Below are 25,969 nucleotides of genomic sequence, written 5' to 3'. Positions count from 1 at the left end.
GTTTTCTGGCTTATTGCCCATCCTCAACACTGGCTCCATGGGGACGGGCTGTGGATCTGGCTTATCCATCCCTGAATGTCCACACCTGCACCCCACCTGGTGTGCTGTGGATGAGCAAGGCACGCACGCTGGATGGGAGTGAGTCAGTGAATCACCTCCTCTTTCTCCCTCTCTTCTCTTCTTGGTCACTCCAGGATGCTTTCTTGCTGGAACTCCTGCCTATCTGGTAGAAGAGATTGGGGGCAGTGATTTGGTGTCACCTGTCATTCAGTCTTCAGTGAAAGGCTCCGCTTGAATGTGTGAGAACAAAGGTAGTTAAAGGATTACAGTCACAGCCTCATTACTGAACTTAACGAGTGACCTTGGACAAATTCCTTCTGTCTGCTCATCATGAAAAGATATTAATCATGAGATGGAAGAGGAGGTTAATTAATTAATTTATGGACACAGGAATTTGGGGATTAAAACAAAGCCCAAATAATTATTGTGAAAAGAATAGCCACACACATTTTTCTGAGTTCCAGTGGCTATTTTAAGCAGAGCTGGGTTTGTACACAACTAACGCCTCAAATGAACTCATGAGAGAATAACTTTATGCCGTGGGTTTGGGCTCCTCTCTGCTTCACTTTTGAAGCACGAGTCAAACAGAAATCTTCATGTGGCTCTCTGTCCTCAATGCCAGGAATCTTTGGTTCTACTCTGAAGCTTGAGCCATGACAGAAAAACGTTCAGCTATTCAAGGGAGCTAAAATGATGCCCAGAACCGCCCCAGAAACATATTGGAGGGTGAGGCTGAGGTTCCAAACATATTTTAAAGTGAAGGATGAGGTATGGAAAACAGAACGTTTAGTCGAAGTCTCCAGTAGAAGCAGTGGAGTGTTTATCCTGATTATTTGACGGAAGAGCTCTAGTCTTAGTTACAGAGAAACAGAGGGAGAGGCTCTTAACTTCTTTTGGACCAGGAACCCCTTCAGCAGGCTGGTGAAGCCTGTGGATTCCTTCTTAGAATAATATTTTAAATGCATAAAATAAAATACATAAGATTACTTGGTACCAAATTCATGCCCCCTCCTGAATCCTAGATGCTAGAGCAACCCCCTTATTTTGCAATTAGAGAAACAGAAGACCAGAAGGCAAAACAATGCAGGACACACACTTTAACCTAAAAATAGAAACACTTTTCTGGCAGAAGTAAACCATGCTGGGATCTAATGTAATTAAGGAATTTTGTTCTAAGTCAACCTGTATTTAAGAAGTTTTAATAAGGAGGCTTAATCCTACTTCCAATTTTACTTTAGAACAGCAAGTACTTTTCCTTTATACCTCTGTTGACACAGGATTTGCTTCTATTACAAGGAATAAACTCTCTAATTGAAAGACCTGAGCGGTAATCACATCAGATTAATAAGTTTTATGATGCATTCAAGATCTGGTATGAGAACCTTTTTCCTACTAAAAACCTTCTTTAAATTCCGACTGGTTCACACAGTTGACACCAATGCCCTAGAATGCAGTCTTGGTAATCAAATTGGAATTCCTATGGTATGTTTTCTTTAGAAAAGAAAAATAAACTACAACATGAATATGGACATAAATGATTGGCTCTCAGCAAGAAAGAAAAAGACAATTATTCAGATCCCTTCTGAAAATCCTAGGAGAATTGATAGCCTCAGACCATGGATGTGAAATGACTTCTTGTTCTCCTTAGAGAGGGCGGTTCGGGACTGGGTCTCAGGCTGCGTGCCTCCCAGCCGCAGGTGTGAACCCAGCTCAGTCCTTGGAACTGCAATTATAAGTTGGAGAAACCACGAGATGAAGGGTTATTTCCCTTTCCTGTGCCTAAATCTCTTTCAACCCTGAGATTCCCTGTCTCACTAGCACTGCTTTTGGTCTAAGAAATCTTGAAAGGACTCTCTTCTCCATGTTGTAGCAAAAACCAGAGGTGTCTAAAAAAAAATCTGGGACTATTTTCAGATACTTTATGTCCAAAATTCCCAAATAACTATGACTTAACAAAGAAAAGTCCTAACTGCCTCCCATTACCTGTTTCTGAGCATTAATAACTTCCCTGCCCCCTTTCCTACAGGCAAAACCAGAAAGAGAGCTTTAGAAATCACGTCCAAGTGATGGAATGTTCTGCAAAAAACCTCATGATGGTGTCTGGCAGGAAGAGGAGTTTCTGTGGCAGCCCGACCTTTCTAGTTCACTCGGTACTTAGCCTGCCCACTGGAGAGCTTGCCATGAGTGAAGAAGCACACTTTGGGATCTTTCCTGGATCTACATCTTAGTTCTAAAGTCCTCCTCCCCTGCCCCCTGTAGAAACACAGCTGTATCCCCACATGGTTTTCAAACAGACTGATGTGGTGCTCAGGCAAAGGGAGTCAAGGAAAAAATACGAGATGTTGTTTCTTTCCTCAAAGAGCTTACAATCTAGTAACCGTATTCTGGTTAATCAGCCAAAACGAACGTACGGAAGCAATATGCTGAATCCTTAAGGACTAGGTTGTGTTATCTCACTGTGACTTCCACGTATATCCCACTCTGGAGCATCCGAAATATGCAGGAGCTCACCTACACCGAGATAGGACAGGTGTGATGATGCCCAATTCACAGATTAGACCCAGCTTCAGAGAGGATCAGTGACTTGAAGATCACACAGCCAGTAGGTAGAAGAGCTGGGATTAGAACCCAGGTTTTCCGATTTTAAATTCAGCTCTTTGTAGGCCAGAACTGAACTACCCTACACCAGAAATACACTAGCAGCTCGTACACACAGAGATCTCTAAGACATGGAGTGAAGTCACGGAGGAGGCAAGACTTCCATTGAGCTCTAAACACAGGAAGGATGTGGGTGAGTAGAGGGGCAGGAAGAGACCACAACTAGGGCTTTGTGTCTCTTGGCTTGGGGTGGAGCAGAGGGAGATAAAGAAGCCCAGAGAGGTCAAGTGTCACCTCCTTGCACAGCACCAGAGGGCATCGTTCATTGGTATTCCACGCAGAGTCTCTATGCACTTCTCTATGAATGGTGGCCCTGGAACACAACTCCACAGACTACAATGTAAATGGTGCCCCCCAGAGTTGTGATAGAGTTGGGTGAGATGATGGAGGGCCTTGAACATCACAGTTTTTCCCTCACAGGTGGGTGGTATGGTGGCGGGAAGAGCATGGAATGAGGCTTCCGCTGTCTGTGGCTCTAGGCTTGAATTGTGTGAACACAATCTCTCAGAGCTTTTTGTTTCTTGTCTATAAAAGGAAAGTATTGGACTAGATAATTTCTAGTCTCCTTTTCATCTTGAAAGGCATCTGACCTCTCTGATGTGGTGGCAACTAGGATGCCATGGAAGATTTGTGAGCATTGGTGACATGAGGAGCATGGTATTTAAGGAATATTGGTATGGAGGATGGATGGGCGTGAGAAGGGCCTGGAACGGAAGAGATGTACGGGAAGGGTCTCCAGTAATCCAGGAATGAGAGCATGAGGGGTAGACTAAGAGGGCGGAAATGAGGAGGAAAGGAGAGACACACGAGCCATTTGTGAGGGAAAATCCAAGGGCATTTGGTCGTTGACTGGGTTGGAAGAAGGCCACAGAGCATCAGAGCTGAGAGACTGGCAGCATGCCTGCCCCAGGAAAAAGAAAGGGACGTTCCAAGGGGTCGGGGAAAGAATTCAACATTGGGCTCCTTGTGTTTGGCTGACAGTGAAGCATCGGCGTGGAAAAGTCTAGTACTCGATGGGATAAAAGGAACTAGAAATTGCTTGAGACCGTAGAACTGGAGATAAGTGGGAGTCGTCAGCTCAAGGGAGATAATTAACGTTCCTGAGAAGATAAATATGAAAGCTTTTATAATGCATTAGCGAGAGAGTGGTTTCTGCTTTTATGGCTAAAGAAACAAAACCCAAGAGACATTAATGAAATGACCTCACCTCTTTTTTGGAATTGGATGGAATGGAAGCTAGTCACGTATTTTAACAATTAATGTTGTCATTAAAAGAAAGGAATGTCTATCACAGCGATTGACAGAATACAGGGCCCTTGACCTTCTGAAATACTCTCTCTGTATTCACATCTATTCTCTCTCAGCCCAGAGTTTATGCCTCTGGTGGTTGTGTCCTGTGTCGATTTAGCGAAGCTGGAACGACCTTTACCAGCACTGCCTTCCTCTACTTCCCGGTGAGGGTCAGGAGGAAGAGACATTTGCGTGAGCCTTGGAAGCCCAAAGTGGCACCTCAGCCCTATGCTTGGGGGCTGGTGCAGGGCCCTAGACATCACTGCAGCTTGGACATCTTGTGGTCTGCTGGTTCTCCTTGTTGGCGCGGCCAGAGGTCCTCCGACTTCTCCCAATAGCAGGCCAGGCACACTGTCAGGGACCTGTAGAGAAGGTCACCAGTTTTTCTGCAGGTGGCCTGTGTCATCAGAGTCTGTGTGATGAGAGACAGACGTGGGCTCCAGTTTCTTTGCACGATTCCAGTTTGTCCCAGAGGGGCTGTCGTCTTTGTGTCCCCCTGCTTGAGTCCAGCTGTCCTCCAGCCTGCCCTGCTGACCTGCAGAGATTTCAGGCCACAACCAGAGCAGAAGCAACAGCCTTCCACAGACTTCTTCACCAGCTTCCCTTTGTGGCTGTGAGTAGTGACTTTCTCCTCTTCCTCTGACCATCTCCTTACAGACTTTCACTTTCTCAGCGTCTCCCACAATCTCGTGAGGTCTAATCCCAGTAAGAAAGTCTTTATCCTGTATCCCTCACAGTGGCTGTGCTTCCTGGACAGATTGCTCACACTGTCTTGTAACCCAGGCCTCTCTGTGCGCAGCCTCCTTTAATTGACTGCACTTTGTGCATTTCACCTATTCCCAAAGGACCATTAGCTATCGGAAAAGGGTGATGAAATTTTAAAATGCATCTTAATATTTTTTAAATGCCATTATGACAGACTGAGAAGGAGTGTCAAAGCACTGGCCGCTACCTCTAGGCCCACCCCTGGCAGCCTCTGGACTACACCTAGAGCAGCCCAGCTCCAGGTGTTAAGAGAGAAAGACACATCTTTCTTGTGGAAGCCATGGTTATTTTGGTCTTTGTTATAGCTGGGCTTCAATTCTAGCCAATATATATATTGAACATAATCAAGGTCAGTTATTCAAGTAAATGCACACCAAAAACCTGTACATTATTATCATTGTCCTCTTTTCTCCTGTAGCTCAGCCTTATACATGTATGTGTTCATGTACCCAGCAGAGCTTCAGAAAAAGAGAGACTGTCTGCGTCTTGAAGAGAATGCAGCATGGCCCAGTTGATAGGCTCATGCAGTGGACAATGGCACACTATTCTCATTCATTCTGACTTCTAATGTATCCTCATGGAGAGGACTGAACCAAAAATCAACACTGAGTATCAACACCAACACAGGACTGCCTATTGTCTTGGATGAGGGATGAACGCTGAAGTCCAGAAGACAAAGAGGTTTTCACGTATTTGAGCAAGTCACTGACTTCTCTGAGAGTCAGTGTTGTCATTGTGAAGTTTGGTGAGCACCCTTTCTTCACAGGCTTGTCAGGACGGTAAGATGAAGTACTCCAAAATATGCAACGACTTCCTAGCACAGTATTTGACATAATAGGTGCCAATAAATATTAGTTGAATCTAAAGCTTAAGTTATATTTTGAAAGAAGTAGTATAGAATACTATTTAAGGAATCCTAATGGGTAAATAACAAACAGCCTCCAATAATTTTTTCCAGAATCAGATGGAGTTTCCTGAAAAGGGGAGTCTCACTCTAATACAACAACGTCTCCAACGATGCGGATGGACTGAGGGTTTCCAGTGTTTTTCAAAGTTACACAGAGACTAAAGAGAGAAGGGCAGCATGAGCCTGGGAGGCTCTGACCACGAACAGGCTGTTTCCAGAAGTTTAAGCCCAGTGTCTCTCGTTTTATAACATGTGCCATGTCATCCTCTCTGTCAAACTGAAACGCTCTCTGAATTAAAACAAAGGGGCATCCTCTTCCTTTTGCTAAGCTTTTCTTAGATTCTTAGTTGAGCCCTGATATTTTGAAAGACTGGCTCAAGAAAATTGATGTAAAAAGGAAATATTTTTAGTTTTATGATGAATACACAGAAAAAAGGTGCTGGCAAAGGAGATCAATGGGACAATAAATACCACGTGCAGTTTATCAGATGAGCAAAACTTATTGCAGGAAAAAACTAAGACAGAAAAGTTCACCAACAAGGTTACGTTGTTCCTGGGACAAGATGGCTCTCATAGCTCGCCCTCCTGATAGACTTCAAAGAGTTCTGAAAATAAAATGTAAGACACTCGCTCCGATTTCATCAGCCTTGTCAGAGTAACCACATAAACATTGCATGGAGTGCATGTTTGTCTCTCTCCTAAAATTTGTATGTTGAAACCCTAATTCCCAAGGTGATGGTACTTGGGGATGGGCCCTTTGGGAGGTAATTAGGTCATTGGGGTGAAGCCCCCATGATGAGATTAGTGCCCTTTTAAGAAGAGACTTGAAAGAGCTAGCTAGTACTCTCTCTCTCTCCTTTTCTCTTTCCCTCTGCCATGTGAGGACACAGCAAGAAGGTGGCCATCTACAAGCCAGGAATCAGGCCCTCACCCAGAAGTGAATCTGCCAGTGCCTTGATCTTGGACTTCCCACCCCCCGAACTGTGGGAAATAAACGTTGGTTGTCTAAGCCACCCAGTCTTAGGTCATTTGTTACGGCAGCCCAGACTGACTGAGACAAGTATTTCACAGGTGTACACCCAAGATAACTGAATCCTGAAATACTGGTAGAAACCTGCTTCCACGTAACTGTTCATTAACGATAGTCTTTATCACTGTGATGTCTTAAAAAGCAGAGTCAGGGTCCAGAAACAAGTCAGAGAGGTCAGAGGTTGAGGGTGCTGTAGTGTTCACTCTGTCTGCCCATGCACAGAGTGCCATGCCTTATGGCGAAATCTGTCTACTCATGGTGCCAGAGGAAGGGCCAGCTTCTGGTCATCCATGTTTTGGCCAAATCTTGCCCCAGCTGATTAGACTAGAATCAATACCTGTGAGTTGGCACAGCAAAGAGCAAAGTCAGTCAGATTCCCTCTCTTACTCTGGAATTTGAACAAACTGTTATCTGGAGAATGATCTCACTTGGAAGCAGCAGCAGATGAAAATAAGAGGGAGCAGTCGGAGGAAAGGCCATTATCAGCCACATGTAAGTCCAGTCATTAGTTAACTGAAATTAACCTGCTGGTTGCTGACCAGAAAGAAGCAGACACGAGGAATACAGCTCTCTCGACTCAAGTATAAGCTCCTTCAAGACAGGGACAGTGTCTGTCCTGTTCACGACCGTTTCCTCAGTGTTTAGCATAGTTCTCGGTCATGAAAAAATTAGTCACTCACCACATACCACCTGGATGAATAGTTAACGAGTTAATGGTGGATCACTTGAGCAAGCCCCAAAGTGACTTTCTTCCCAGAAATACTGTCCAGTTCCTAGCACCAGAAACCTACATTTGTCCAGGAGTTTCCTTCATCAACTTAACCTATGTCTTCTTCTTGCTCTTAACCTCCAACACTTCCCTTTGTTTAGGCAAGTTTCTTTGGTCCCTGATCTTTGTAAACAAAAGTTTCAATACCAACTCTGTAAGAGAGAGGGAGAGAGGAAGGAAGAAAGACAGAGGGAGGGAGAGACTGAGAGGGGGAGAGAGAGAGGGGAGAGTGGTGGGAGTTGAGGGTGGTAGAGAGAGATTAGCCTGAAATTTTTTCTTTTGAGGAAGATTGGCCCTGAGCTAACACTTGTTGCCAATCTTCCTCTTATTTTTTCCCCTCCCCAAAGGCCCAGTGCATAGTTGTATATCCTAATCATAAGTCCTTCTAGTTGTTCTGTGTGGGATGTTGCCACAGCACGGCTTGATGAGCAGTATAGTTCCACACCCAGGATGGAAACCCATGAACCCCAGCCACTGAAGTAGAGTGTGCAAACTTAGCCACTACACCCCCGGGACGGCCCCAGATCAACCCTACGTTCTAAACACTTCATTTCCTAGTGAGATGTACAAAAGACCCCTCACAACTTCCCTAAAGAGAGGTTTTGACTTTCAGTGTGAGGCTAGAAGTCTAGAGAACCACAAGAAACAACCGATTATAGAGCCTTTGCTCAAGAGAAGTGTTTAAACTTTGTCGTGGGAGTAGACGAGCTACATCAAACAAACCGCGTCGTAGCTCTCTCCCGGTAAACCGTATTGTGTCCAATGGGGGTAACTTGACTCCCCTCCTCCTGCTTAATAAAGTGCCCAGGGAGGTTATTCCACTATTTACATAGACTTAAAGAAATAATGCCTCCTTCTTCCCAACTCATAATTCCCTTCTTCTGTATTATTGCTGGAATCACTATTGTGTCTTGAAGAAAATTTAAACATTTGATTTTTTTCCTTCCACTTAGGAAGAAACTCAGGAGTGATATGGATAAAAATGTTATCCCAGTAAACTTTGCTTTCATAAAATAATATGTTCTCTTGGGCAATAAATGTGTTTCAAGGTCTGATTCATTGCCAATCAACTGGTTTTAAAGTATCCTCATACGACAGATAAGAGACTCTAATCCTCCTTCAGGGGAATACGAGCCCGGCACGTGTCACAAAGCAGATACAAGCCAAGCATACTTTCCACATTAGCAGAGACGTCAGGTGACCAACGTCATCTCTGTCTTGCTTCTAGTAGTTCTATATACAAGACTCCATAGCAGTAGGATGCTCTGACTGATCAAAAGAAATACATTAATATTCATAAGGGGAAGGGGGAAGGAATAAAGAATAAAATACTTACTTGGTCCTAGACCAATTGAAAAAGCAGCAACATAAACAAGCAAGCTGGCTAAGGACAGCCATTTCAAAAAAGCTGGGACGTCCTCTGGGTCTGTGACTAGCTGGCGTTCAGTCTGGCTCAGTCCAGCGTTTGGTAAGGATGCAGAGGTCATCTCCCTTCTCTTGTCCATGTCATTTCTCGTGGGCATTGGTGAGCTTCTGCTGGGGGACATGATCTCCTTAAAGGGCTCTCTAACAATGTCATTGCTGGCTGACAGGTTTCCTGGTCCATAAAACACAGACTCCTCCATGGACTGGTTGACAGGGCTATGGCTTCTGCAGATACTGGTGATGTTCATGTGGATGTGGAGATTCACGATGCCCATGGTCACCAATGAAGCTGCCATCACAGAGGACCCGACACAGAGGAAGGTTTTGCTCCCCACGTGGTCTACAAGAAGAGTGGCCGGGATGGTACCGATGACCTTGACAACCCCGACCCCAGTGGAGGCGAGGCTAGCCGCCTCGTTGCTTTGGAAGCCAACGGACTTCAAAACAGTCGATGCATAGAATAATATATTTGGCTGGCCAGTGATTTGTACAAAAAACACCAGTGTTAGGCCTATCATTATTCGGGTCCTCATGTTGTCCTTGGAACGAAACAGATCCCAAAAACTGTACTGATATTCATCTTTCAGGGAAGACTTGATCACCGTGAGTTCCTCCGTCGTATCTGAGATGGCTCTCAACCTCCTGAGAACATGGCTAGCAGCTTCCTCGTGTCCTCTCATCACCAGAAACCGGGGACTCGGAGGAAGAAAGTACATGGCGATCGCCTGTAGAAATCCCAAGGGAATGACGAGGCCGAACATGTACTTCCAGCCCTGGGAAATGCTGGCGAAGGCGTAATTGGAAACGTAGGCAAACAGAATGCCAATGACAACCATCAGCTCGTTCAGTGACACAAGAAGGCCTCTTCTGTGCTGCGGGGCAATCTCCGCGATGTACACACAAGTGGCAATGGAAGAGAGGGAGATGGACACCCCTATAGCAATGCGGCCCACTAGAAGAACGGGATACGACAGACTGAGGATCAGGACCAGGCTTCCGAGCCCGAGGAGGCAGGACGACAGGATGATGGCAGCCCTTCTGCCGAACCTGTCAATCAGGACCCCTCCAGTGAGCGAGGCCAGCAAGGCTCCGATGAGCAGGGAGCTCACCACCATTTCCTGCTCGTGGCAGGTCAGCGCTAACAAGGTCCGTATCTGGAGAAGAGCCCCGGAAATGAGCCCAAGTTCATAGCCCATGAGGAGGCCACTGACGGCAGCAGTGACAGCCGACAGGAGGGTGAACAGGCCACAACCTGCGAGCAGAGAGGAGAGATGGGGTCAGTTCTGAGCTGTGACTTTAAACACCTTGTGTCTGAATGGAAACCAGACCTCGTACAAGTGAGTTTTTCATAGCACGGAGTCTAAAAACACACATGGTTATAGTAAGATACTATACTAACCCAACATGATTAGATATGGAAGGAAAAGTCCTTTTCATTTTTGGGAGGAGAGGGGCGGAGAAATCTAGAAAGTCATTTCCTTCTATTTCTGATGTTAATGTTGTTTTTAGTTTTGAGCAGACAGCCATGAAGATGGGCAGATGACAGATGCTGAAGACAGAACAAGCAGCAGTACTGTTTGGGTGCTGCCTGGCACTGGATCCCAGTGGTGTAGTGGTTAAGTTTGGGTACTCTACTTTGGCAGCCCAAGTTCACATGTTCAGATCCCGGGTGTGGACATACACACCACTCATCAAGCCATGCTGTGGCAGCATCCCATGTGCAAAATAGAGGAAGATTGCCACAGATGTTAGCTCAGGGCCAATCTTCCTCACCAAAACAAAAAGAAAGAAAGAAAGAAATCCCAATAATCCTGATAGCAGCTCCTCTGGTCCCACTGCAGTGCCCTGTGGGCAAAGCCCAGAGGGCAGGGGCCTCCAGAAGTGCTGCAGGCTCCCACCACGTAACCTGGGGAGATAATTTTTGGTGACAGCTACACAAGTGTATGTTATATGTTTGTAATTTATCAAAACAAAAACAAAACAGAACAGGAGGTAGCCGAGGGAAGAGCCGTTTCCAAGGCCTGCCTGAGGACAGGAGCGCTCCAGCAGGGGACGCCAACGCACCCCGTGTCGGGCAGCATGAGCCTGGAGAGGTGAGTGAGACAGGGCATCCAGTGCGTGTGGGTGGGGACAGAGGGGACGCTTCCCACAGGGCCTGGCAGGTCACAATGACAATTTGCTCTGGTATTCCAAGTCGTGGGTCGTGTCACGTGAGCGGGAGAGGGTCCTGCCACCATGAGATTTGCCGCCATGTGGAGCCCCGTCTGGTGGTCGGGAGGAGTTGGCTGCCTTAGTCTCGACAAGCAACGATGCTACCTTAGATGCAGGCGTGACGAGTGCAACTGAAGACAAGCAGAGGGATTCACAAGTTAATTCGGAGGTAAAACGGCTACGCCAGCTCATGAATTGGAGTCGGAGGGTAAGGAGGTAGGTCAGAACCCACGGTGATTCCATGGTCTGAGCCATTGGTTGGGTGATTTTACAGCATTCAATGCCCTGATCCAGGCCTCTGTGCCACACAGCGCACCATACTGACCCTAGGGAGACTGGAGGAGGACCGACCATGGTGGAGGTAAAGGAGGAATGGAAATCAGAGGTTCCACTGAAGACTTACGAAATGTCTTATTTGTTTTGCCTGTAAGACATTCAGATAACAACGTCCAGGAGGGGCCTGGGTGTGCAGATTTGGAGCCTAAGAGGCAGGTCAGGGCTGGAGATGTGTATTTGGGCTTCAGTAGCATATGCTCGGTCTTGAAGGCCACGGGCGTGGATGAGGTCACTGAGGGAGAGAGAGTGGAGAATGAGCAGCGGGACCAGGATGGGCCTGGGAACCCCAGCAGTAAGAAGAGCAGCAGAGCTGAGATGTGTGTGAAATGGACTAGAAGCATGCGCTTGGGCACGCGATTATCCCAGGCGGAGCTAAGGCTGTTTAACTGGTCGGGGGTCTGCTTTAAAATGCTATTCAGCTCTAGTGAAATGAGCAGGTCAAACAAAGCTGATCTAAATCCCTTCCCACCATAAATATCCAAGGTATTTAAACCTCTGGGATCCTGGTGGCATATGAAAAGCAGGAAAGTCCAAAAAATAAATAAAAGGAGGATTGAGTATTTAGATGGAGGAGCCAATAAAAATGCAATAATCAGCAACAAAACCAAACTAATTGATGAACACTGCAAACACAAACCATTACATTGAAATTAAGTGGGCAATTTATCCAGCTGATCAGAAAACAAATATTTAGCCCCGTTCCACACAGGCATCTTCCTGGGTACCGAGGGCTATATATACAGCAATGAAACAAAACAGGTGTGGTCTTTGCCCCTCAGGAAACTTAACATTTTGGTGATATCTCTATGTTTTGTTATTTATTATGCACTGTCTTAATTTTTACGGCAAAATGACTCTAAAGTGTTCTCTTACAGTTTCTCTCATGTCCTCAGTTTCCACATATTCTTTTTCCCAGGTCATCTTAAAATCAGTAACAACAAATTCCTCCACCACAAGGAGAGTTAGGTCAAATTCTCACATTTGGATAAGAATATTGTATTGCTTGTCTGCACTTGTCATTGTTCGTTTTTTCTATGTCTGACGTGTTGATTGTGCGTTTTGACAATTGGTCTCGATATTCAGGCTGGAGAACTAAGTGACTCTGGAGAAAGAAACACTAGGGAGGCAGATTGAGTGAGACCCCCAGAAAGGGGTTTCGAGTGACAGAGGGCAGCGTAGGACACTGAGTGGAGGATGTGGGGCATAGATGCCAGAACTGCTTGTGCAGCAGGAGGTTGTCCTCGCCACCTCGGCCTTCTCCCTCACCTTCCGTGTTTTCCTTTTCGTTAGATGGGAAACAGAGCTTCCTCACAAAAGGAAAGACCCCGTGAGATACAAGAGGCCCTTCCTTTGCAGCTCCATCATCCTACTTCAGAGAGAGTCTGAGGTGGTGAGTTGAGGAAGAGCGGGGAGACGGGCGAGGGAAGCCATGAAGCCAGCTCCTCGCCGTCTAGGGCAGTCCCTCGTGACGGAAGAATGATCTGGCTCCTTCTTCTGCTTTCTGGACTTAGTTTCATGTGCCTAGTCCTTTTAGCCTGGATTCATAGGACACTGACAAATTGGGATGTGTGCAAAGGGTCTGCAGACCATGCCAGTTTGTCAATGTCCCTCTCGAGACTCAGCATCTAGCACTGAGTATAATTCTTCAGAGACGTAATAAATTTTTTTCCATAAGAATTGGTAAAATTTTTTTTTTAAATTGCAATTAAAAAAATTTATATATCATATTATATCTATCTACCTACCTACCTACCTATCTATCTAGGGAATTTGCTTTTAAAAGCTTAAAAAGTTCACTAGAATATTCCATGACCCTATTCCCACGTGGGGGCATAGCGATGTGGGTTACATGCTATAGAATTAAGCCAAGGTCCTCACTGTTTGTCTGAATTTTACTTGAAGGGCATATCGTCCCCATTATATGCCTTGAGGGTACTGCCCAAAACTCACTTCCCTGCTCATCTCACACCTGCGACTATGACGGCTGAAGGCCCACGTGATCCTCAAGCTGCCCACCCGGGATGCTGAATTCTTATCTGGTATGGAAGGCTAGTCCCTAAGGCTCCCAAGGTCGCAGCCCTGTGACCCTGGGACTTCCACCACAGGAAATGTTCCTGGCGCTATTTTATGGTATAAAACAACAGAGAGAGAGATAAACAGCGGGCTTTTCCTGTGTCTACTTTCTGGTTGATGATGATAGAAGCAAGATGTCATCCTACAGATACTAGGAAGTACAGCTTTGCCAAGAAATCTGGCAGGGAACAGGAGGAAAGAGAGAAGACACAGCAGGAAGGTGGGGTTTGTGGATGGGAGAGCCCGGGGCAGCTGGGTGGACTGAGGAAAAGCAGCCCGTGCGGAAGGAGAGGGCAGGTGAGGAATCGCAATTAGTTTCTTTTCTAAAAACACGCAGCCCTGAGGTCCAACAGTCTGCACTTAACATTCGTGATGAAGGTCAGCATCTCCAGCCATTTCACTCAGGCCCTTGCTTCATAGGGGCCCTTCCTTTACATCCGTTTTCCCCCAAAGCATCAAAGGGAACTCTCAGCCTTTCGTGGACAACACACAGTGGTGGCGTTCTGGAGACTTACAGCTGGTACCCACAGGCTGCCGGGTTGCTGCCTCTGTGTCTGGCTGCTTTGCTACCAGACCAGCAGTGTTCCTTTTGATGCAAAGATGCTTCTTTAATAAGGCAATAAAATAAAACTGGTCCTATGGATCACAACCAAGGGGCCTTATGCAAATGAGCACTGAGACCCTCAGGGAGGGCACAAAGGACAGGCAGCCCCATAGCGCGAGAGTCTGCACGGCCACCACAACAATGGCTGCATTGTCCGCGCTCGCGGAGACTCAGATGACACCACAGCTGGAACAGGCCCCCACGCGAGACACTCGCTTCTCACAATATTTGCCTTTCTGCCTGCCTTCTCCTTTCTTCTCCGTATGCCTGTTACAGCGTGTTTACCTAAGGGACACGCAGGAAACCCTCCCCGGCTGACCAAACTCTACCAGTCTGAAAAGTGGGCACACACAGGTCTTCTTTCTTGGCCGGCAGCCAGGTGATTGTGTAGCTTGACCGACTGGGAATGCCTCTCAAATTTAAAAGGCCCTGACTTTATGCTTTGCACGAGAAAAACTTGCAAATGGCCTTGCCCTTGTGGTCTCCCCTTTCTCTGTCCCTTCTCCTCGGACACCTTAAATCCCCATCCATCCTTCAGGAGTCATCTCAAGTGCTGCCTCCCCTGTGAAGCCCACCCTGCTCTGCCTCGTGCTGCCCCCATGCCCCCCATCAGCCAGCTGTGCCCCCACTGTGCGCACAGTGTGTCCTTTCAGAGCGTCTGACACATCGTAAGGGCCTCATTTATGCACTTGTTTGTCTTCCCCTCTTAGACTAGAAGCTCCTCCAAAGTGAGAACCTGCTTTCCTTATGCTGTCTCTGTACTCTCACCTCTCATCTCGAGCACCAGGGAAATGCTCAGTGAATGTTTGTTTTGAGTGAATGAATGAATGAATGAATGATGACAGCACTCTTGAACACTCATCCTTGGTCGTCCCCTCCCACAGCTCCGTCAGCAGACTGAGGTTGACCCCCAGTATACCGTAATGGTTAGCATACGGAACTTCGTATTCACAGAATGCTTAGCACACTCAGCATTTCTTCAAAGCTCTCAGCACCATTATAAGCCTGTTAATACAGCACCGTTGCGGAGGCCACATGGTGTTTCACGGCTCTAGACGCCAGCTGTGTGTGTGGCCTTGGCCTCTAGTCCTCAACCCTGCAGTTAGCAGTCCCCTTTCAGCTGACCCACTGCAGTCAGATCCCACTGTGGTCTCCAGGCACCATTCTGGACCCCTTGCTGTTTCTGGAAAATGCTGCACGCTTTCCCAGGCTTGTGCTGTTCTTCATGCTGTTCCCCTCACGGCGGGTCCTCCTTCCTCCACAGCCGAGGCAGACCCTACTCATCTTCAAAGATCAGCTCTAATGTCCCCTCCTCTCCAAAACCTTCCCAGACTCCCTCTCTTTGGTTCGCATTGATCTCTTTCCTCTCTCTTGCCTTTGGTCCCTGGCCTTATAGCATCCTCGATTGCGTTTAGTTACGCCTGCCTCCTGCCCTATACGGGGAGCGTTGGGAGCAGGGCTGTCCGTGTCAGGGGGGCCCACCCGTGCCTGGCAGAGAGCTCAGGAGGTTACTGGATGCCCCAGAAGGCAGAGCGCTGGCTTCAGCAGAAAGCTCCTCACAACCTCGCAGAGGGCACGTCCCATGGGGAACTGAGGTGTGGTGTCTCCGACGGCAGCCAGAGGTCCCAGATGCTGCCTCCAGGCCCTGGACCACACATGGTGCCTCCGCGGTGGGAAATACGGTGCACCATCCTTCGTCTAACCGCTAGCCCCCTCCCGACCCCAGTCCTCCCTTTGACATACAGAGGAGCCAGAAGCAGGAACCTTGGCCTCCCTCTATACCTGCTAGCACTTGACCTTTCTGGGACAAAAAGATAGGAATTTTGCTATCTTTCTTTTTATCTTCCCAAACGCAGGTTTGACTCAGCAGTACTTTCACAGACACGCTTTGAAGGCTGAAGCTATTCTGCCTGCCACGGGGGTGTGAAGCAGGGACACTGTTGATGTCCCACGTCAGTGCCACCTGCCCCCAGTTCTGTTGGCAGCTCTTCTTTCTGCTGGTGGCATGCATGCCCTTCAGTCTTTTCTTTCTTCTCTTCCCTCCTTCAAGGTGCAACTTTCACCGGGATAAATCCAGGTGTCTGTTTCTTCTACATTTTTCTGCCGCTCGTTGAGTTCTTCTTCTACTCAGAGAAGATTTCTTCTAGTATTTTGGGTTTTCCCTCTCATTTGTTTCGGAGTAATTATTTACATATCAGTTATTTATATTGATTTCCTCTCTCATGCCCATCTTCTTGTCCTTTTTATGTGCATCCTAGAATACCTTCTCATATTCATCCTGTGCATCACAGATGTCAGATAAGCTTCTGCTCTTGTGTTCCAGCCTCCTCATCCTCCTTCCAAGTCGTACGTGATCTCTTTGCATCTTTGTTCTCAGGTAGCTCCATCTTCACTTCCGTTTTCTCTTGCCATTGGATGTTGTCCTACAGCTCTTTTTTAGCAGACTCCACTTAAAAAAAATTATAGACAGAAATTGGACGCTTTCCAAAATTTATATATGTTTCCTGTAAAAAGAAATCTTAAAATGCATGCTTTGCCCTTGTATTTAAAACATAATTGCCGGGGCCAGCCTGGTGGCATAGTGGTAAAGTTTGTGTGCTCCACTTCGGCAGCCCGGGGGTCATGGGTTTGGATCCTGGGTGTGGACATACACACCGCTCACCAAACCATGCTGTGGCGGCATCCCACATACAAAATAGAGGAAGACTGACACAGATGTTAGGTCAGGGCCAATGTTCCTCACCAAAAAAACAGTAAAATAAAAAAATAAAATAAAATGTACTTGCCAATAACCAGATTTGCTGCATTCTCTTAACCCAGCCCCCAAATCAGTTACAATATTTTTGAATGGAAGAAACCAAAAACCTAAAAAATAAAGGCTTAAAACTTCGTGGCATTTATTGTTTACTTAGCAAGAGGTTGAGCTGAGAGTCTCTGAGGATTCGCATTCTCTCCATGCTTCTGCTTCTGCCTCCTCAGAGGGCTGGCTTTCGGCCCTGACCTGTCATCCTGCGTGCAAAGTGGCTGCCACAGCTCCAGGCAGAAGATTCTTTCACAGTCAGATTCAAAGGCAAGAGACTATATTCAGAGAAGGCTAAGGGCAAAGCCTCTCCTTTTCTCAGGAGCGAACTTTCCAGAAGCACCTAGGAAGATGATGGGGTTCAGGATATGCTACCCCAAAATATGACACCTTGGCATATCGAATAATTTAAGCTGAAGGAGTTCGAGAAAATGGCAGAAGCAGGAGGTCCCTCTGACCTTGCCCTGCCCTTCTGCCCTGAAGCAGGTCATGAGACCCTCATGTGGGAGGCGTCCGCTCTGTACCCTGAGGAAAAGAACCACCTTATCTCCGAATAGGAAGGGACAGGGACGCCAAGAGGAATCTGAACAAACAAGCCTTGCTAAGTGTGTCCTGGCTTACCACACTCGCCTCATCCTCCTTGACCTGTCATCTTCTACTTGCCTCTTCACTCTCCATCAAATCCAGCAAAAAAATACTCAGCTTTAACCCTTTCTTTGGGTCTTCATTTCCTGTTGAAGCATCTCATGTCATCTAAAACTTAAATAAATTTGGGTGCTTTTCTGCTGTTAATCTATTTTGCTGGTTGAATTTTCTGACCCAGCCAGGGGCCCCAACTGAGCTGAGGACATTTCTCCTCCCCTCCAAAGATGCACCCCGATGTCTCGCTGACCAGAACCAGGGTTCCATGGTCAAATCTGGCTGCAAGAGAGACTGAGAGGAGGGTGTCTGAATCTTTTAGATCTCCTGATACGAAAGGCAGAAAATCAGAAGGGAGGTGGACCAGCTATCGGGTTTTTAGTGTCTCACGCACCTTGTTCCAGTTACCCGGTTGCAGCTGGAAACTCCTCTTGGTTAGACCTGGGGGAGCAACTGATGTGTAGCTGCGAGCCAACTTCCTGATGGCTGGGAGTGACTTTTCTGGTGAGGCTCCATTGGACTGAGAAAAGGATTCTTTTTGGTCCCCTGACTATGAAGAAGGGATATTATTCCTGCATTAGTTAAAGCAGTCTGTAGTTCTTTGCTTGTTAAAAACAGTACATACAGGGGCTGGCCCTGTGGCTGAGTGGTTAAAGTTCTGTGTGCTCTACTTTAGTGATCCTGGCTCATGGGTTCGAATCCTGGGCGCAGATCTACACTGCTCATCAGCCGTGCTGTGGCAGTGACCCACATACAAAATAGGGGAAGATTGGCATAGACATTAGCTCAGGGAAAATCTTCCTCAGCAAAAAAAAAAAAAAAAAAGCAAAAAAAACAACAAAACCCAACAAAACAGTACATACAAAACTACAACTTCTAGAATGCACCATTCTAGTGGCTCCTCTAGGATTTTCCCCTTCTTAACACTGATTTCATATTCAAGAATACAAGCCACTGTCTTTTCTAACTCGCCCAGAGTTGCTGAAATCCTGGAAACTGGCCTCTAAAAGATGGAGAAAGAGACGTGCTGATGACGGGATGGGATGGGAAGAAGCAGGCTGTGGAGCAGACCTTCCAACAATCTGCAAGAGCAGCTCCAGGGCTCTGTGGAGATGTCTTTCTTCCCCGGGTTGGTGACAGTTCTCTCAATTAGGAATGCACAGTGAGAATCTGTGGGAAGTTAAACTTTTACAGCCCTATTTTGTACATTAGGCCCATGTTGCATTTTACTTAGGGTTAAGTCCTAACTCACTGAATATATCTGGCTTTAATGCTATTGTAATTTTGCATCTTTTTCTATGTTTTCACGGGGTTTTCAATAGATAGTTAAGAAGGAAGGAATCTTGAGAACAAGCCAGCAGCCGTCTTCCCTGGACAGCCCCAATGTCTCCGGGATGGGGATTCTCGACCTGCGTGAGCTGTGGACATTTGAAAATTCACAAAGTTTTTAGAATCCCATCAATGATTATTGAATGTTGGAAAAAATAATAACGTGCATATCTGTACGTCAAGATTTCAAACATATGCAGATGTGATGAAAAAAATTCTTTAAAATTTCAAAGCGCTAGTGAATGCACAGTAGCTTTCTGTCATTCTCTGTCTTCTAATAAATAAACATAAAACTGCAAAGACTTCTATGTGAAGATTTGAACTTGTTTCCTATTTAAAAAGGAGTTCATGTACTCAAAAATGGTCAAGACTCACCCTTAGTGCTTTTAAAATTCTTTAATTAGGGAAGTAAAATGGTAAGAAAATAAATAATATTGTAAAGCCTGTGGATGTAAATCTCTTGGGAAGAATAATTTTATTTACTAAAAATAAATACCTGGATGGTTACCTGGGTGTTAAGGGAGAAGCCCATGGGGGATGTTGACGACATACGGGTGGACTGTGGGAGAGAAGGGGAGAGAGGGAGAAAAGACCAAGAAGGGAGAATGCTGATGTGTGTGTGTACACGTGCGTGTGTGTGTGAGAGAGAGAAAGAGAGACCAAGAAAGAATGAGTAGAAGACGTGGAAGCAACTCCAGTGCCCATCAATGAATGAGAAGATGTAGTAAATCTGTACAATGGATTACCACCAGGCATAAAAAAAGACAAAATCGTGCCATTTGCAACGTCATGGATGGACTTTGAGGGTATTATGTTAAGCGAAATAAGTCAGATAGAGAAAGACAAACACCATATGATTTCACTCATCTGTGGAAGATAAACAGACACATAGATAAGGAGAACAGATTAGAGGGTACCAGAGGGGAATGGGCAAAAGGGGTAAAGGGGCGCCTGTGTGTGGTGACAGATGGAAACTAGACTACTGGTGGTGAACACGAAGCAGTCTACACAGAAATTGAGGTACAATAATGTAAATCTGAAATTTACACAATGTTATAAGCTAATATGACTTCAATAAATAATTTAAAAAAGAAAGAAAGAAAGAAAGAATGGCTAAGAGAGCCCAGAAATAGGAGAAATGGAAGAAAAGGTGAAGACTGGTTTCCAAGTTTGGAGAATGGGGCTGGGGAGTGAACACAAGGGAACAACAGAACAAGAGGCCAGTGGCTTTTTTCAGAAAAGTTGATTTACAAGAAATTCCCTACGGTAGACTTGACAGGAGAATTTTAAACGAGCCCACCTAATACTTAAGTGTACCAAAGCCCTCTTCAAATCAACAGTAAAAATCTACAAAGAGCTGGTGTGAATGGGGTTTGAGTATAGGAAGGAAAAGGGCTGTAATGTACACATAGATTGGAGCAGGGATAAGAGAAAAGCCCAGTTGCAGGAAGGACAAGAATCCAGTGGAAACAAGAAGTTGGTGCAAAAAGTGATGAGAAGAACTACAAGACTCTCAGGCATGCTGTGTGTTTGAAGACGGGCAGAGGGTGGGCAGCCAGGAGGCGTGTGGGTTTAAACTTATGGGGGTTGGAGCTATTTTTATTTAAATATTAAAAGAATGGTGACCCCGTGAAGCTGGAGGATTTAAAGACGTGCTCGTGGGGTTTTCCAAGACTCCCAATTCTATCACCACTACCATCACTTTAGGAAGCTTTCTCAATTTCTTTAAACTGACACGGTCTCTTCCTAAGAATTCCTCCTCTCATGGTACCACGCACCCAAAGGTTTCACGACATGGTCCCTGTTTATAGCTTCAGATCCCTTTGTCATCGTCTTTCCCCCACTTTGAACTCATACAAGAATATTTTGCAGTTCCCGGAATGTGCCATTCTCTGTTCAAACTCTTATACAAGCTATGTTCTCTCTAGAATGCTCTCGGTAAACACAGTGGCCTCAGTTATACTATCTTGACTCAGCTTAGTCATACCGTTTTCCAGGATCCTTCAACTGACTGAGCTGCCCCCGTGCACCACCTTAGTACTGTGCCTCTGGCCGCCTCCTCCTTTGTAGGTTTTCTGATGCCTGTCTCTTTCCACTAGCTGGTAATGGGCATTTGCACAACATGGATATCTCGTTCCCCATTGGACACAGGGACTAACATCAGGCCTGATTCTAAGTAGATACTCAAAATGTACTAAATGGTTGGCTTGCAGTTATTTATATTCTCATCTTTCTGATGAGTTGGTAAAATCTATAGATGTGGAAAATATCTTAGAAATCTTTTTTTACCCTGATGTATCCAGCACTGCACCTCTCACACGGCAGGTGCTCAATAAGTACTGCCGAATAAAAACAGTCTTCAGTTCAGTTCAATAAACACGTCTTCACTCACTCACTCATTTAACAATTAAGCATGGAGTATGTGTCAGCACTGTTTAGGGCACAGATAGAAGACAGGTGCATCTGGGTGGACAGTGCCATCAGCAGGGTGGCCATTGTAAGCACTGTGTTGAGACATTTCCTACGTTACGTCTCCACTGGATGGCACAAGACGGTGGAAACCGTGCCACACGCATGTGAACCCATGACAGAAATGGGGAGAAAAGGTATTGTCCCTTCCTCTTATGAATTGCACAGTACCTTCCAAGCACTCCCATTGGCTCAAAGCTCTGATAGGTACAGGAACGTCTATTTTATCCAGGAACCTATAATCTTATAGAAAAAGACATAGTACATGGAAATCTAAGGAACTAGCTGAAATAGAATGCAAGAAAGTTCTGAAATGAGTGTAACAGGTACCCAATCACAGATCAGATCACAGAAGAGAGCAGGAAGTGGAGACGTCAGCGCTGGATGGTATCATTGGTCAAGTGGGTGAAACCCTGGACTGGATTTACATACTGAGGTTCAGATTCCGTGCTGCCACCTATTAGCCATGCTCCCTGGACCAAGTCACTTCACTTCTCTCCGGGAGGTACCTGGGCTTCATGGTGAAGGACAGTCAGGAATCAGAGTGCTGCTAGTTACCATCTAGACTTTGACATGCCCCTTAACCTGTCCCTGTGTCCTCACTGCTAAGATAAAGACAAAATTGTTATCTACTTCATAAAGTTGTTACGAGAATAAATTTGATAGAGGAGTGTCTGGTACGTGACAAGAAGCACTTGGTAAATGTTAGCTGGTGTTCTCTGAGCCTCAGTTTCTTTATCCGTTGTAAAGATAAGAAAGAATGATGGTCATAGAAGCGCTTGGCTCACAAAAATCCCTCAACGAGGATTGGTTTAGTCTAAATCAATGGGGTAGAATGTTCATAACACGGAAGTAAAACTTGGAAACAGTGTCATTGATGTTGAAGGAAGTAAAACGATACCTTGTTTCTAGCAATACAATTATGCCTTTTCATAAACTCTTGAATTCCCTTGTTTTTGTTAATACCTACATAATTGGGTTTCCATCTGGAAAAGCTCTCCCTGTGACTTTGCCTTGGGACCTCTACAGTTTTGTCTCCTGGTGGAAATGAAACATTTCCTTAGCTTAGGGATGCTCTCTCACCCTACAGACTGATTCTAATTACAGCTCTTCTTCCCTGTTCTTAAAAAGTCTCGCACATCTGAGGTTGAGATGCTATTGCAGGCAGCTGGCTAAATTAGCATTGCCTGTGGCTCCCGACTCCAGCCTCCATACAGTGTGGAAACAGGTGCACACGGGAGCAAAACATTTGGGATTCAATAATATGGAATTAGCTAACAGCCCCAGAGCCTGACAGACCAGGCCAACCTGAGTCTTGAGTATTTCTGAGAAAAAATTACTTCCAAGGGAAGCACAATTTAATAGTTTAAAGGTAAATTACACTTGTATTACTTAAGGAAAAAAAATACCCCATAAGTCAAAAGACTACATTTTTCTCCCTGTTACTTTGGCAGAACAGTATAAAGTGGGTCATTGTTCAAAAAGAATGAAAGCTGCTAAAATTAGAATAATGTGATAAATTATTTTAGTCTTATTATTACTTCTGCCTAAATTAGTCTACCACTGGGGCATAGCCATTTAGCAAATGCATAAATGAGTGTGCCGTGACATAGGGAGGAAAATGATACCCATGAGCCAAAACAAAACAAAATTGAACAGAAAAAACCCATCTAAACTTATGATTTACTATAAAGGTAATATATTTGACTCAAAGTTTCAGCTGGGAAGTATTTGGGGGGATTTCAGGTGCTGTGTCTTTAACTGAGGCTGGGTACTTTTGGAGGGAAGATGGGATGAGAAATCATCATTATTTGGTATTTGGTCAAATAGCCCCTTGGGAAGACGTCCATCCCAGCTGTCCCCCTTTCTCGCTACCACCACTTGGTGTCCTTTGACATGGTTTTCCATGCCTTATTTTGCTCAGTAGCTCATCCTTTCGGGAAGGCTGTTCATGAGAAAAAACTGAACTAGGAAAGCCCTGTTGCGTCCAACTTAAGAATCTTATAAAACCAGTTCTCGCTCGTACAAGCTGAGTAAACAGCCGCTTCACTCTCAGAGCCCAAGCGGAGGGCTGCTCCGGGCTCTGGGAACTTTCTAAGCCCGCAGACTAAGTAGAACTTCGGGCCGTCCTCCTGAGAAAACGCCACCTACCAAACCCGATTCGAGAACTAAGTACTCATGCAGGAGAAACAGAATCCCACACACCTGCAGCCACTGAAATTGCATTGTAGCATCGGCCGGCTCACCTCCGATACACACGTGTCCGTGGGAGCTTCCTCAGCGACTCCAGGGTGGCCTCGCCGTCTTGGAGTGCTGTTCTCACCAGTGTCCTGAGACCTAGACCACCACAGAGCACCCCGTGAGAATTCACACGGGGTGCACCTGAGGGCTCGCCTCCGGTCCTGCGAGCTGCCACCAGGCGTGCTCCTGGGATCTCAGCTGGCCATCTTACCAGGGAGGAGGGCGACGTTTAAAATATGTAACCACTGAGACGGGGGCAGTGACTTATCAGAGTTGACACCGGCTGCAGAACCAGTTCGGGCACGCTGGTGGCTGCCGGCTCATTTCAGTCCCTCCGGGTCCACTGCTCCTCGGCCTGGCTTGTCCCAGTCTGCTGCAGCAAGTGACAACTTCTATGCCCCGCTAGGTGAGAACAAGGCCTTAAAGGGGAACAACGGCTCTGCTGAGGGCCGGCGTGTCGTTCAGAGCCTCTCCTTTCCCAGATCCGGCAGAAGCCATTGCCCAGGCTGGCAGTCACCAGAAGCCTCAAGTGCAGACTTCAGATGCCATTTCCCAGGGAGGTAAAATGTGCGTCACAGAGATAAGCCGATGCAAGTAAGAGCGCAGGCACTTATCTTTACATCTGGTCTTATTTCTACACAGAGGAGTCTACAGTCCCGCATAAATTCACATGTCTGTAACCCCTGTCATTTCCTTGGAAGCATCAAGCCACGCACAACCAGTTTTGGTTGTTATCAGTCATCAATTTGTTAAATACACATGTTTTTAAAAGCACGAAATTTTTGTCACTTTTTAGTATATGAAAAGCCTGGAAAAATGGGCAAGGCCAAGGTCTGGGGCTTCCCACAGTGATTGGTCTGTGTTGGAATCACTCGTCTCACAAGCAAAGCTCTGTTATCAGCTCAAGCTGGTCGGCCTGACTTTCTCTGTCCCAGGGGTAAGTTTGTTCCCAAAGTTTCCTCAGTCTCTCTTACAAGTAGATTTCTCCTCGGGGGGATAGACCCCAACAAAAAAAAAAACCCCGCGGCCTGCCTCATCAGAGTAGGGGCGGACCTGCGGGCTTGCTCCGTGAGACGCCGGGATCCAGGGGCCTGCTCAGGGCTACGGGGCCAGGAGGGAGCAGGGGGCGGCCAGGCCACAGTTCCCTTACACTCCAACTCCCCTCTTTCTACTAGGGCGGGCCGTGGGGACCTGGACTGACCACCCGCTCGGCGTCCACTTGGACGAAGTTCACAGCTTCAAACACATTTGAGAACCACTGCCGCAGGGATTTGTCTGGTTCGCAGAAGTGGCGTGTCTTTAGCCTCAGACCGTGGTATCTCAGATTTAGAAGGGTCTTAGGGACGAAGTGCGGCCCTTTCCGCTGGGTCACTGAGTGCAGTCCTAGTGACCTGGGGGTCCCAGAGCATTCAGCAGCTGCATCTGCAGTGCTGAGAACCTGCCCTCATACAGTGAATATTGTCCTTGGTTTCCGACCTTTAGGGCGGGCGGATCCGAGGAAATCGGTGCTGGTGGGGTGAGGTGGGCTTACGGAAACCCTCCCCCAGCCAGTCATTGGAATCATGAAGGGAGAAGCTGGGGAGCCCCAGCGCCTGACGTGAAGAGGAGGCGTGGGCCCCTCGGCCCGGGGCCACCAGGGTCGCTTGCACCAGCCACTGCGCCAAGTGGAGCCGTGGAGCCGACCACACGTCCTCTGGCCTCCTGTTCTCCTCGTGTGAGATGCTCCAGCATCCGTGTTTCTCACTTCACCTGTATCTGTCATCAGCTCTAGGTACTAGGATTTCAAACTGAGCTCAACTCTGACCTGTAACGTCAAGTATAACATGTCCATGAACACTGAAAAATTTACTAAAAATGCACTCACTTTGAGTCATGGCTTCCTGAAAATGAATTTACGCTCGTTAGCCTCTAGACATTGGAACAAAGCATTCTGCCCAGTGTAAGAGGGGTTTTTGGAGGAAGACCTGTCGCGACTTTTCATTGTGCATAATAACATCGGGGGTGCAACACAGCACCCCGCATTAAATCTCACGGGATTGAATTCCCTTACCCTGGGTTGTAGAACTCTTTCTTTTTTATGCTTTAATTCCCACCTAGGAATGTAGAAAATTCTTATATGGAAATATATAGAAAAACTTGCTACCTTCAAGTGCAGGAATACTATGGTAATTATTGAGCATATTTTAAATACCCTGAATTTCCTGGATGAAACTATAGAAGTTTAAAATGTAAAGAAGTTGAAAGGAGTATTTGACGAATATTATTTCATTAAACCTCAACATCTTCATAAAACAGAATCCTGATAGCAGAGGTTGAGTAACTTGTTAAAACTATAAAGTGAGTCTGCACTATGCATTCATTAT

General features: G+C 46.3%; 1 protein-coding gene across 8 annotated transcripts in view; it reads right to left on the bottom strand.

The window, feature by feature from the left end:
• The window catches only part of SLC2A12 (solute carrier family 2 member 12), a 77,460-nt gene that overhangs the window by 49,236 nt on the left and 2,255 nt on the right, over positions 1 to 25,969 (bottom strand). For 5 of the 8 annotated variants that reach the window (XR_006890613.1, XR_006890614.1, XR_006890615.1 and 2 more), the window contains exon 2: positions 8,816 to 10,156. Coding sequence is in view for 5 of the 8 variants with exons in the window: in XM_046675571.1 (XP_046531527.1) it covers positions 8,816 to 10,156 (1,341 nt within the window). In the remaining 3 variants the exon portion in view is untranslated. Of the gene's footprint in view, positions 1 to 1,413; positions 1,784 to 8,815; positions 10,157 to 23,570; positions 23,703 to 25,969 lie in introns of those variants that run through there. The other 3 variants (XM_046675574.1, XM_046675572.1, XM_046675575.1) reach the window with 3 other exon arrangements.

The sequence above is a fragment of the Equus quagga genome, chromosome 11, assembly GCF_021613505.1.
Source record: "Equus quagga isolate Etosha38 chromosome 11, UCLA_HA_Equagga_1.0, whole genome shotgun sequence".
NCBI classification, from domain to species: domain Eukaryota; kingdom Metazoa; phylum Chordata; class Mammalia; order Perissodactyla; family Equidae; genus Equus; species Equus quagga.
Note: the sequence above shows the minus strand (reverse complement) of the source record. Positions and strands in the feature narration are given on the sequence as shown.